General features: G+C 38.8%; 1 protein-coding gene across 2 annotated transcripts; it reads left to right on the top strand.

Moving 5' to 3' along the window:
* Positions 1-8: 8 nt before the first annotated feature.
* On the top strand, positions 9-14115 carry LOC140492056 (microfibril-associated glycoprotein 3-like). Of its 2 annotated transcripts, none has more exons than XM_072590720.1 (3): positions 9-164; positions 6359-6832; positions 10804-14115. In XM_072590720.1, the coding sequence occupies exons 2-3, from the start codon at positions 6538-6540 to the stop codon at positions 11598-11600; spliced, it is 1092 nt and encodes a 363-aa protein (XP_072446821.1). In that variant the 5' UTR covers positions 9-164; positions 6359-6537; the 3' UTR covers positions 11601-14115. The 2 variants fall into 2 exon arrangements, with proteins under 2 accessions (XP_072446821.1, XP_072446822.1); XM_072590721.1 differs by having other exon boundaries at positions 97-214.
* The last annotated feature ends 563 nt before the right edge of the window (positions 14116-14678 follow it).

The following is a 14678-nucleotide window of genomic DNA, read 5'->3' as shown; positions in this document are numbered from 1 at the left end:
CATGTCGCATTTATTTGATTAGCCACTGTTCGTTGCGCATGCTCTGCAGTTACTCCCTAAACACCGCCATCTATTGGCGGGGGAGGGGTAGGATTCCCAGCGGGGTTCAGTGCGCATGTGTCAGTTGTTGGACTCCAGCAAGAAGAAAAACAAAGGAAGCGAAGGTCAGTTGGCAGAAAGCTGAAGACGATTGACAAATTCATCTTACTTTTCGGTTAGCTGGATGTACTATAATGTAATTAATCGCTAATAAGTAAGATAGAGTAAACGTGTTTCATCGCCAGAGTTGTGGAATTCCTTTCTTCCTATTTTAATACCGTTACCAATATCTGAAATTGCCCACGGAAACTTCAGTTCATAAATCGTTTTTACTTAATATCAGGCTTTTAGTTCCAGTAATTTGTATTAAGCTAATTTGAGGATTTGTCCTTTTATTGTTAAATATATTTGATTGCATGATTGTTAGTGTGATTTACAATGAGCGTTTGTTATTCCAACGGTTTTATGTTTGCTGGACTAATCAAATCAGCTTTTTAACAACATTTTGGCTAAGTAAGCCTTTCCTGTTTAAAATTAAAATGGCGGTTTTGAGGTATATGTATTCATTACTTTGAATATCCAAAGTTCCACTTAAAGATGATTAATACAGGAAGTTGAAATAATTTGGCTGAAAATAAAATCTGTCCATTGAATATAGTTATTATTTTGCTGGGATTACACTGATATATCTAAATGGTTAATTTTTCTCTTCAGTATATATGTTGTTAAGGAATCAATCTTACTTGATTCATTTAATGAGAGACATAATATAACGTAACATCAACTTAAAAGTCCCACCAAATCTGAATTTTGAATTTCACCGATTGTTATAGAAGGTTAAGAAAAGAAATCTGACATTTAGTGAGGATCTTTTGCAAACACAAGATGCCCTGATGTTGTTTACAACTACTTAACTGCAACAGGCAGTTGCACGCTGCAATGTCCCACAAAGTCAGGACTTAATGATCGGATAATATCTTCCAGTAACATCAGTTGAAGAATAAATCTTGATCAAAACCGAATTCATCAGTTCTTGCTCAAATTAGTGCCATTAACTTTGCTTAATGTCTTAAGTAAAAGACAATGACTTCAGCAGTGCAGCACTCCCTCAGTTCTGCACTGAAAAGTATTATGTGACAAGTTTCTCGAGTGACTTTTTACTCAGGCAACTCATTTGATTGATTTATTGTTGTTACATGTACCAAGATACAGTGAAAAGTGTTCTTTTGAGTGTTGTACAGGCAGATCGTACTATACAAATTGCACCAGAGTAGCAGAACAGAGTGCAGAATACAGATGCACAATCGAATAGAGTACCCTTTATTGTCATGTTCACTTGAATGAGTGCAGGGAAAAGTTTGTAATGTCACCTTTCAGCGCCATCTTAGTTACAGGGTACCTAGGTACAAATACTTTAAATGATTTTTGCAAGGTTTGTGAAGGCTTGTAGCTCAGGTTGAGGTTTAGGGTGTAGGTTTGCTCGCTGAGCTGTAGTTTTGATATGCAGACGTTTCATTACCTGGCTAGGTAACATCATCAGTGGCGACCTCCAAGTGAAGCGAAGCTGTTGTCTCCTGCTTTCTATTTATATCTTTCTCTTGGATGGGGTTCCTGGGGTTTGTGGTGATGTAATTTCCTGTTCGTTTTCTGAGGGGTTGATAGATGGCATCTAGATCTACGTGTTTGTTTATGGCCTTGTGGTTGGAGTGCCAGGCCTCTAGGAATTCTCTGGCATTTCTTTGCTTAGCCTGTCCCAGGATAGATGTGTTGTCCCAGTCGAAATGGTGGTTTTTTTCATCCGTGTGTAGGGCTACAAGGGAGAGGGGATCATGTCTTTTTGTGGCTAGCTGGTGTTCGTGTATCCTGGTGGCTAACTTTCTTACTGTTTGTCCTACGTAGTGTTTGTGGCAGTCCTTGCATGGAATTTTGTCGATGACATTGGTTTTGTCCATGGGTTGTTCTGGGTCTTTTAAGTTTGTTAGTTTTTGTTTGAGAGTGTTGGTGGATTTGTGTGCAACTAGGATTCTGAGCGGTCTTAGTAGTTCAAAGTTTGTGAGAAGATTTGTAGCTCGGGTGCTCATTGTTGTGGTTCTGTTCTCTGAGCTGGGAATTTGTGTTGCAGGCGTTTCGTCCCCTGTCTAGGCAACATCCTCAGTGCTTGGGATTTCTTCCGGTTGTCAGTTCCAGCTGTCCGCTGCAGTGGCCGGTATATTGGGTCCAGGTCGATGTGCTTATTGATTGAATCTGTGGATGAATGCCATGCCTCTAGGAATTCAGAAAGTAGAGAACAGCCAGGGAATTCCTAGAGGCATGGCATTCATCCACAGATTCAATCAATAAGCACATCGACCTGGACCCAATATACCTGCCACTGCAGCGGACAGCTGGAACTGACCACCGGAAGCGGCAGATATAAATCACTATAAATGCCGGAGGAAACATCACAGAAGCGCTTCACAGGAGGCTCCCAAGCACTGAGGATGTCACCTAGACAGGGGACGAAACGTCTGCAACACAAATTCCCAGCTCGGCGAACAGAACCACAACAATGGTCTTAGTAGTCTGGCTGTCATTTCTGAAACAACGGCACACCCATGGGATCTCCACTATCAGGATTCATAGCAGAAGCAGTAATGCAAAGACTAGAACAAACAGCCCTACCAACCATCAAACCAAAAATCTGGGTCCACTACGTAGATGACACCTATGTCATCACAAAACAAAACAAGATAGAAGAGACATTTAACATAATCAACAACACCCTCACAGGCATAAAGTTCACCAAGGAGGAAGAAACCGACAACAAACTTGCATTTCTGGACATCACAGTCGAAAGAAAGGACAATGGAGAACTACAAACGACAAACACTGACCAAATACTTAACCAGCAACCATCCCAACACACACAAACAAAGCTGTATCAAAACACTATTCCAACGATCCACCACACACTGCAGCACAGACGAACTTTGGAAAACAGAGGAGAACCACCTATACGACGTATTCAAGAAAAATGGATACTCAAAAAATACAGTGCGCAGATTCCTCAAGAACAAACCACGACAAGCAGACTAAACACAGCCAGAAACCCTAACCACCTTACCATACATCAAAGAAGTTTCAGAAATGACAGCCAGACTACTAAGACCCCTCCAGAATCCTAGTAGCACACAAACCGACCAACACGCTCAAACAAAAACTAACAAACTTAAAAGACCCATGGACAAAACCAACGTCATCTACAACATTCCATGCAAGGACTGCCACAAACACTACGTAGGACAAACAGAAAGAAATTTAGCCACCAGGATACACGAACACCAGCTAGCCACAAAAAGACACGACCCTTTCTCCCTCGTAGCCCTACACACGGATGAATAAAACCACCATTTCGACTGGGACAACACATCTATCCTGGCTAAGCAAAGACATGCCAGAGAATTCCTAGAGGCCTGGCACTCCAACCACAAGGCCGTAAACAAACACGTAAATCTAGATGCCATCTATCAACCCCTCAGAAAACGAACAGGAAATTACATCACCACAAACCCCAGGAACCCCATCCAGGAGAAAGATATAAATAGAAAGCAGGAGACAACAGCTTCGCTTCACTTGGAGATCGCCACTGATGATGTTACCTAGCCAGGTAATGAAATGTCTGGATATCAAACCTACAGCTCAGCGAGCAAATCTACACCCTTAACTTTAAATGATGTTACAGAATTGAAATAGTTAAAAAAAAGGCTAGCATGGGAATACAGAGTTTAAATAGTCCACAATGAGAATTAAAACTATCTTTAAAGTACTCAAGTTATAGTCCTTTTTTCAGAGTGCGTGCATGCCAGGCTTCAGAACACAAAGCCTCGCTGCCTCCGTGTGCTGGCCTCCATTCAGGACTCATGGCTCCCAGCTCAGCTTATGTGTGCCCTGCTCCCTGCTCTGGGCTCCAGCCCAGGACTGGTTTCCAGGATTCGGCCCACGCACGCTTACAGCTGCTGTTACAGGCTTCAGCCACGACTTTCTTCCGGGACTTGGCATGTGATTGCTCTTCTCCCGCTCCAGCTGCGACTTGATTCTGAGACTCGGCCCGCAATCACTGTGCTCCCTTGACTCGCTTCCAGGACTTGGCCCGTGATTGCTCTGCTCCTGGTCTGACCATGACTCATCTCCCGTACCAGCTGGTCTCTGAGTCCATTCTCCATTCCCTCCAGCAAAGGTACATTAAGAGTTGGAGGTGGGGTAGAAAAAAAGCTGCAGAAAGAGGAAAAGGAGCTGGAGAGCAGAGGAGTTCCAGTTAGAGAGTCTTATTCTGCTGTCATCTTAACTGGAGAGAAGTGCAGAAAGAGAGATCAGAATTAACATTTGAGAGGTCCATTCAAATGTCTCATAGCAGGGCAGAAGTTCTTGAATCTATTCGTATGTGTATTTTCCATCTTTTGCCAGACGGAAAAGAGTATAACCAGATTGGGACGGGTCTTTAATTACGTTAGTTGCTTTCCTGAGGCAGCGGGAAATATAGATGGAGTCAATGGATGGAAGGCTGGTTTGCATGATGGACTGGGCTGTCTTCATAGCTCTGTTGTTTCTTGTGGTCCTGGGAAGTGCAGTTGCCATATCATGCTGTGATGCATCCAGATAGGGTTTTTGGTGCTATCCATGTTGGCACTGACCATCCTTTGCTTCGCTTTTCAACATTACGCATTCACCTTTAAACATTAAGGAACAATCTAAAAAAGGGCAGTAAAATAATCTTGTTTCAACATATTAAAAATTGTCTTTTGGTGCATACATTTTCATGACATGCAGCCTTTGTTGAAGGTTTGCCTGGGTTTTCATGCTCTAGCCGGGTCGAACTCTGCTCTGATCATTTTGCATGGTCATATGCCCAGGAACAGCCAATCTATAATTACCTGTAGTCAAGAACTTTGGCCTATCTCAGGCATCTTCATATTGGATTTCCCATTCTGGCTTTATGATTAGCTGACAACTTTGTCACACTGAAATTTCTGGTTATCCAGATTTGGCTTATTGTGATTTTACTGTATTATCTTTCAGAAGGTCATGGTGAGCTACCTTCCTGAACTGTTGCAGTCTATGTGTTAAATTCTTTCTGGCATTATTGTTAAAAAGGAAATTTCAGAATACCGTCTCAACATTGATGGAATAGTGATATAATTCTGAGTTAGGATTGTGTGTGACTTGAATATAAATATGCACCTCCTGGCTCATATCATAATCAGTGATAAGAGTTCATGGGTTTGGCACTTTGCTGCAGTACAACTTTTAACTAATACAAATTGAGTAGTGGAAGGAGTGAATATTTTAAGTTGAATGCTGGCTGGGCTACCAATCAAGGACGCTGCATTCTCCTTAAAGCTGAATGAGCTTTTTGAGTGTTACTGGAGCTACGTCATCTGGGTTTGGAGAGTAACGCGTCACACTGATGACTTGTGTCTTGTAGATGTTAGACAGACTTTGGGAAAGACAGCTAGTAAGTCACTTGCCACAGAATATCCAGCTTCATGTTTTAGTCCCATTAAGTGAATGGATGGTTGAAGTTAAGCTTCTGGAAACCGTAACTCCCAGGATGATGATGAAAGGTCAAAGCCTGAAACTTGTATGGCATAAATATTTCTAACCATCTATCTGCACAGCCTGAATGTTGTCCAGGTATTATTACATATTGTCATGGACTGCTTTATTGTCTGAAGAATCGTGATTGAAACTGAATAGTGTACTTCCATCAATGAACGTTCCACTTTTGACTTTGTGATGGAGAGAGTGTCATGGATGCAGCTGAAGATGGTTGAACCCAGGACACTGTTCTGACGAACTCCTTCAGCCTCCAACAGCCACAACCTTATTCCTTTGATACCACTCCTGTTGTTGTGTGAAATAAAATTTTGTAGGATATCATTTTCAGTTAAATACTAATCTGTCACTATTATTGGAACTTTTGTATTATTGAGATCATAAGTCTCTCTAATGCTGCGTAATTGTAATTGCTTTTTCTTCATGGTTTTGTTTAATATTTCTGCAGCTGCTACTTTACAATGTCCTTAAAGCATCTGGTAGTGATTTGCTCTTTTAAAAAAAAATTGTAAACAGGCAAAACACAATAAAAGCAAATACTGTTAAAAGCTCGTTTTTGGTTTTCTTAACTTGCTTTGTGAGAAATTTATCCATCATTATTTGTAGCAGAAAACAATTTTACAGTGAATGTCCTTTATAATTTTGTTGTGATTTGTAAAAGATTGTCTTGTTAATGAATTTAAGTACATGAATTTGTGTTCATGGATTTCTGTTTTTATAATTCCAGATTTTTGTTGAGCTTGGACCAACATGTGAGAACCTAATCAGGACTCTACATGAATATCACAGAACTGGACAGCTTAATGAACTTCTTTTTGGAAAGCTGTGTTTCCGCATGAAACTTAAATTATATTGCATTGGATTTGCTTGAGATTTAAGTCGTACTTACACTTGCCTATTGTGTAAATGCTGAAAATCTCATTCTTTTCCATGAAGCGCTCAGGTTTAACACTAAGTTTGATTTTCAACTGCTGTACACTTGTTTGCACATTATATAATGGTACAAATTACAGTACAGAAAGGACCATTTTGGCAACAAATGCAGGATCACGTCTTCTTTCAAGCCTACCAGCACATCGTGACATAATAGTGAAAGAAGGAACCAGTGTATTGATTGAGTGCAATGTGAACAACAGTCAGTTGCGCAATGTACTATGGTACAACTCGAAGGGTGATCTTTTGGAGGAATCAGGAGAACTAGGTAAAGTGAAGTTTAAATCCCTCAGCTATAAATAATTGAGCATTTTTCTTAACCGATGACATCATATGTTTACTTTAAAAATGTACAATTTGGATAACATTAAGAATTTCTATTATTTGAAAAATTATATCTTAAAATAAGTTCTGTCCTTAAAGTGTAGATGCCAGTTTTTAGAATGGTAATATAATTTCAGTTTCAGACAGACAGTCAGTATTGGTTTTTGCAAGACAATTTTACATCCACTGGTGAAGCTGTACCTGTGCTAATCAAGTTAGGAAATCCTTTTTTGAATAACTTTTAAGTTGGAATTAAGCCTGGCAAGATTGGCTGAAGGCCTTTTGTGAATTGAATGTGGATGTGATTGGCTAGGTCAACATTTATTGCTCACCCCTTATTGCGCTGGAGAAGATAGTGATGATTGGTTGCCTTCTTGAACTGTTCTTGTCCTTGAGTAGCAGCAGTGATTTTCAGATGTGAGTTTAAGGATTTTGATCCAGGAAGAGTGAAGGAATAATGATATACTTTCAAGTCAGGATGGTGTATGATTTGAAGTGAAACTTGCAGATGGTAGTATTTCCATACATCTGCCCTTGTGCTTTTAGGTGGCAGAGGTCACATGTTTTTAAGATGCTTCAGAGGAGCATTAGTGAATAACTGCAGTGTAGCTTGTACTTTGCTGTCATTGTGCATCAGTGGAGCACAATGTGAATGTTGAAGTTGGCATATGGGCTGCTAAATTAATATGCTGCTTTGTCCCAAATGAATTGAGCTTATTAAGTGTAATTGGAGTTGCATCTATCCAGGCAAATGGAGAGTATTCCATCACACTCCTTACATGCCTTGTAAATGGTAGATAGGCTTTTGAGAAATGGGGAGGGGGGGTGAATTACTCTCTGCAGAATTCTAAGCTTCTGACCTGCTGTTATATTCAGTGGTATTTGGATGGCTCATCTCATAGAGTCCTAGAGATGTACAGCATGGAAACAGACCCTTCGGTCCAACCTGTCCATGCCGACCAGATATCCCAACCCAATCTAGTCCCACCTGCCAGCACCCGGCCCATATTCCTCCAAACACTTCCTATTCATATACCCATCTAAATGCTTCTTAAATGTTGCAATTGTACCAGCCTCCACCACATCCTCTGGCAGCTCATTCCATATACGTACCACCCTCTGCGTGAAAAGGTTGCCCCTTAGGTCTCTTTTATATCTTTCCCCTCTCACCCTAAACCTATGCCCTCTAGTTCTGGACTCCCTGACCCCAGGGAAAAAAACTTTGTCAATTTATCCTATCCATGCCCCTCGTGATTTTATAAACCTCTATAAGGTCACCCCTCAGCTTCCGACGTTCCAGGGAAAACAGTCACAGCCTGTTCAGCCCCTCCCCGTAGCTCAGGTCCTTCCAACCCTGGCAACATCCTTGTAAATCTTTTCTGAACCCTTTCAAGTTTCACAACATCTATCCAGAATTCTGGAGACCAGAATTTCACGCAATATTCCAACAGTGACCTAACCAATGTCCTGTACAGCCACAACATGACCTCCCAACTCCTGTACTCAATACTCTGACCAATAAAGGAAAGCATACCAAACACCTTCTTCACTATCCTATCCACCTGCGATTCCACTTTCAAGGAGCTATGAACCTGCACACCAAAGTCTCTTAGTTCAGGTAAATGGTGACCCCAGAGTGTTGATATTGAGGGATTCAGTGATAATATTGTCATTGAATGTCGAGCAATAATTTCCTTCTCTGTTTTTGGAAATGTTGTTTGCCTGGCGTTTGTATTGTACAAATGTTGGATTGGCAGAATAAATTATAGCTTACTTTTATTTCCTGCCAGTGAATAGTGAAAAGATATTTTCATATTTTGCAGAAAGCATCAAGGGACAAAATGTAATCATGGAAGAGTTATTGCATAATATTATAGGCTTACATTATTGGATAATCCTTTGGTAAACATTTGGGAACTTAGAACATTTTCAGATGCATAATATTTTGAATACAGTACAAAAAGTGCAGAGAATGAAAGGTGGAGTATGGGGGCAAAGAGAGCGTTAGACTCTGTGTCTGTTGAGATTAAATTGGTAACATTCACATCACTGTGTTAGAAGCTTGTGGGTTCAAATTTAAGACCTGACTACAAAAGCTGATGGTCCAGCGCAGTACTGAGGGTGTTATATACTGCCAGAAGTCTCCCCTTTCAGATAAAAGGTTAAAGTGCTATTTCAGGTGTTTGTTAGAGCTTTCTACGTTAAATATCTATAGTCATACATCCTACAATACAGCTGGCCCTACGCTTTGAAAGTGCTTTATTGCTGTACAGAACTGTCTAGTTGTGAAAAATGCTATATAAACAATTGTTTCATTTTAATGAGTAACATAAAAGGGATTCGAAACATGGTCTATGAGCAATAAATGGAAAATTGAAGAAAATGTAAAGCTTATTTCGGGATAAAGAGGAGACATTGTGCCACAGTGAACAATTATCGACACTATCTTGAGTAAATCCATGTTTAACGTTTTGACAAATTCCATATTCACGGCCTCCATAAGAGCCAGTGTTTCAATAGCCAAAATACTTTAGCCGCCTCATAATTTTCTTTGTTTCCTAAGCTAAAGGCAAATTTCTCATTCTTACTCAAGAAATATTATGAACCCAACTTCAGGTGAAGACTTACCTGAAAGATTATTTTGTGAAGCATTGGTTTAAAAAAAAACTCCAACAGACCAGAAGCTGCATCTGGTGTAGTCTGAATATCCAGCTATTTCATTGACTGACCTGACTTTGTGCCTGGGTAAAAACAATGACTGCAGATGCTGAAAACCAAATACTGGATTAGTGGTGCTGGAAGAGCACAGCAGTTCAGGCAGCATCCAACGAGCAGCTCGTTGGATGCTGCCTGAACTGCTGTGCTCTTCCAGCACCACTAATCCTGACTTTGTGCCTGTTTTGTCCCTTCTTCTGATACAGGTATCCCCCGCTTTTCAAAAGTTCGCTTTATGACACTTCGCTTTTACAAAAGACCTACACTAGCACCTGTTTTCGCTAACTGAAAGAAATCCGAAGAAGGTTTTCGCTTTTATGATAAAAAACAAAATTTTTCCCATATAAATTAATGCTTCTTCACTTTAGGCCATTTTGGCTTATGAAAGGTTTCGGAGGAACGCTCTACTTTCGGACAGCATGGGATACCTGTACGCTGTCATCTTCCTATGATGATTTAATATCTTAGTTGCACTTTTCCATTCCCTTTGATCCTTTCTTTTTATATATAATGCACTTGGCTGAATTTTGTGAGAGCTCAGCTTGTGCCCCTGCCTGTAAAGCGTTTAAAGTGCGCAAAATTGCATTGATTTTAAAGCAGGAGGATTATCTCACATAATAGAAAACAATTCATTGGCCATGGATTAATTGAATTGAATTATAACCTCCAACAATGTAGAATAAATTCTTTGCATGAACTACCCATTGCTGAAAAATGTGTTGCTGGAAAAGCGCAGCAGGTCAGGCAGCATTCAAGGAGCAGGAGAATCAATGTTTTGGGCATAAGCCCTTCTTCAGGAATGCCATTCTTTGGTTGTCATCTTGCCGTCAGGTTGATCAGTGAAAATGTTTTATTTCATTGTGAGTTGCAAATATCTTCCACAGAGTCTTCCTGAAAGTACTTCCAGTTATGTTATGAATAACCATGACGTTCATATTTGCTTCATGTTTCTGAATGATCATTGGCAAACTCTCCTTCATTATCAGCCAGAATCATTGCTGGTATCTCAAGTGCAGTCTTTATATATTTCTCAGTGAATTTGTCAATAATTACTCTCTTTTACTGTTAAATATTATTGTTGAAAATTTAAATCTTGTTGCTAGGTCTATAAAATGTAGAGTGAAACTATTTCTGTCATTGTCCTATTCCTTCTACAAGTGTACCTCTATGAATTCTGATTTCCTCCTCTTTATTATACAGATGCAAAATGGCTTATTTTAGACAGTGGAGAGCTAAATATCACCAGAATTACATTTGCCGATCGAGGTCGTTACACATGTGTCTCAAAAAATTCTCATGGAACCTTAAATTATACAGTCACCTTGCGTGTTGTCTTCACTACTGGCGACATGGGTGTTTATTATATGATCGTTTGCCTCATTGCTTTCACAATTGTTATGATATTGAACATCACTCGTCTCTGCATGATGAGCAGTCATCTGAGGAAAACTGAAAAAGCAATCAACGATTTCTTTAAGATGGAAGGAGCAGAAAAATTGCAGAAGGCATTCGAAATTGCAAAACGCATTCCTATTATTACATCTGCAAAAACGCTTGAACTAGCCAAAGTAACTCAGTTCAAGACCATGGAGTTTGCAAGGTACATTGAAGAACTTGCTCGTAGTGTTCCTCTACCACCTCTTATCTTGAACTGCAGAGCATTTGTAGAGGATATCATCGAAGCTGTATGGATGGAAGATACAGAACAGGCAACAAATGAAAATAAAGATGGACAGGTAGTTAGGGGCAATGAGGATATTTACACTATTGGTACTGAAATACAACGCAGCAGTTCACCTGCAGGTGAATCAGATGACTCCTATGTGCATGAGGAATGCCAAGAGATTGCAGTTCAAGTTTCAGTACATTCCCAATCAGAAAAACAGAGCATTGACACACTATCTCAAGGAAGCAGTCGACTTGAACATAGTGAAGAGAGTTTACCTAAGATACAAACAAACAAAACAGATGGGGTAGTGTATGAAAGCCATATATAGCTTGTGTTAGGTATCTTTCATATCAACAATGACTCTGAGTGAAATGTTCGGTGGGTGAAGCAATTTAAAGCTGGTTTGCTGACATATTAAGTTACAAATGGATCAGAAGGCAATTATATTCAACCCACAGCAGAATTATATGTAATTGTCACTGTGATGTTACTTTTCATAGAAATATGTATGTAATTTGTCAGTTGCAGACTGCTGCTGAAGAGATTAATAGCTGTTTGTATCTAGAAAGATGCAGGGTATGAGTAAGCCTTTGTAAGTAGTTGTTTGATGATCGTGCTCTATTTAATGGATGTAAAGATGATTTGACTGCATTTATGAAAATGAAAGGATTGTTGTGTAGTAGCAAGTCACCAATGCATTACAATGTCATTGGAATTAATGTAGCATCTGGTGTATATATTATTAATAAGTATTGTAATAAGCCTGAAGTTTCCATTGTAAGCAAACTATCTAAAATCTCATGATTTTCCAGCCACTTTTCTTGAGAGTCAATCCGGCTTTGAGGGCAGGGCCTGTACAGTGTAGTTTAAGCAAAATATTTGAGCATTGATTCATTATTTCCCTAGCAATCCCCACCCACCATATCATACACTACAGACTTGGAAAAGGTCATGTGAGCCATGATTGTCCAGAAGATCCACGTGGTAAGGTTGTATCCTTCATGGTTGTAGTTGTGCACTAATTTTTAAATACCTAAAAGGATTAGCAGCAATGTTTCTTCAGTCTTCAAAAGTCTATTTTAAGATACGTTTCATGATGTCTGTTTTGCTATACTGAGGTGTGGAAGGATTTTTGTCTGTGATAGACCTGCATTTTATTTTATGTCCAAGTGCATGATTTGCTTTTGATGTGTCTTTAAGCAATTGAATATTGAATTCATTATTTTCTACATAATGCATGCAACTGCTCCTATACTCTTTATTCCTCTTGTATCACATTAGTTTGCCAATCCAAACATTTCAGTCTAGCAGCTATGATCCAAATCTTTGATAAAATAAGTCTTACTTTGTCGATTCTATGTTTTCTCACTTATACTTCAGAGTGGTTTATTACAAAGCCCAAGCAATCTTGTACAAATGCAGTGGTGCTTTAAATTGAATACTCAGTAAACTGCATAAGTAGACTGACTCAATACCTCATCCATTTTCACTTTACATTTTTGACTGAATCATTATTATTTTATTTCTTCAGTCAGTTTAGTTGTATTTCAAATTCTTCCATGGACGTAAATGATGTTTAAATTCCTGGCAGCATAGAATAATCCAACAACCAGCAGCAGTCTTCATGACTGCTTACAGTATTTCATATTTTATTTCTCTTTGTTTAACTCAAATGTTCTCTTAATCTTTAAGTGATAGCTAATATAACTTACAAATTTCATAGATCTATTTTTCCATCTTAAGCAGTCTGGAAATGTTAGTCATGTATACACTTTTGTAGCTAAAACAAAATTCTTTAAAGTTGTAATTTCCACTCTCATTCTGTGGTACAGCTTTTCTATGAAGTAAAAGTTGTTTGTAACTCATGCTGAAATTGTTTAACAGTTTGTTATATCAAATAATTTGTTTCATATATGTTCCATTTTGTCAAGGCAGATTTATCTGTTTGTTAAACCTATCACCTATAAAAGATGAAGCATCCAATGGAATATATGTCAATTTGTGAAAACATTTATTTATTTTCATTCTTTACAGATGTGTAACCCCATGTTCAGTTACTCATTGCTATATTTGTAATAGTTTTGACTTTACTTAGCACATGCAACAATGAATACAATAAAGTATTTAACCAGTAGTTTACAAAATAAAATTGAAAATTTGTTAGAGGGTTAGTTAAATAGTTCAGTTAGCTGAATGGCTGATTTGACATTTTGGAGTGATGTCAACAGGCTTAAATTCTGTCACCAGCTGAGGTTACCATGAAGGATCCTTCTTCTGAATCCTCTCCTCTCACTGAGGCATGGTGACCCTAAGGTTAACCATTTACGTCTCTCGAATGAACGACCAGCTTATAGTCCAGAAGGTTTCTCATGACTTTTCCTATTACTCATTGCCGTTTGGTAGAAAATATGACTTTGTTCCACGGATGCTCTATTTTGTGCTTGTTCAGTCCTCTACCTAGAATTAATTGTGAGTTGCCAATCATTCCTTTGAGATTCCTGAACACCTGTTGTCATACCATACCCAAAACAGCTGTCACAATTTAACAGATTTCTCCTTCCCCTTTTCCCTTGGGCCATGAGAATCAAGAATTGTTCTTGATGCAAGCCTGCACACTTGGTTATGACAGGTCAGCACACGAATATGTCTGTAGCATAAGGAATGTATCATTATTAACAGTTGTATCTCCCACAAGGTCTACTTTATGACCTGTAATACTTGCATAACATACTGTTATTTAGTAATGAAACAATTGTTCTTCCCTAATTTTGAGATGTACGGAGACTTGGTAAGACTTGTCTGTTTGGATAAATAAACTTTCAAATGAGTAACAATTCCAATAATTCTACCTGAGATGTCCTTACCATAACATTATTCACTTTATAATGCTAATAAAGGAATGAGCTTAATATAATTTTATAATACATTCTGTAGGAATTTAATATTATAAATAATAAGGGAGTTATTATTCCTCTGAATTGTTTTACAACCGTTGCCAGAGAAGTGAAAGAAAACTGTGTTCCTTCCATTTGTGAAAAACTGTAGATGCAGGAGATCTAAAACAAAAGCAGAAAATGCTAGAAATACTATACATGCTAGGCAACATCAGTGAAGCGAGAAATAGAATTAACATTTCAGGTCAATGGCCTTCTAACTGAAGATACAGTCAGTTCTGCTGTAATGCATAGTTTAATTGTGCAACCCCGTGTTATAAGAAAATCATGTAATAGTAGCACCATTTAAACTAATGGGGCCAGAATCGCATTATAACCAATACACAGTTTAAAATTTTGCACTTTAGAAACAGTGTCCCTAATTCATCAAACATGTTATAGCGAATTTGTGTTAACAAAATGTGGGTTATAATAGAACGACCTGTACTTAGAAATGTAATCAAGCAAATGGG

The sequence above is a fragment of the Chiloscyllium punctatum genome, chromosome 20 (assembly GCF_047496795.1).
Source record: "Chiloscyllium punctatum isolate Juve2018m chromosome 20, sChiPun1.3, whole genome shotgun sequence".
NCBI classification, from domain to species: Eukaryota; Metazoa; Chordata; class Chondrichthyes; order Orectolobiformes; family Hemiscylliidae; genus Chiloscyllium; species Chiloscyllium punctatum.
This window is presented reverse-complemented; position numbering and strand designations above follow the sequence as displayed.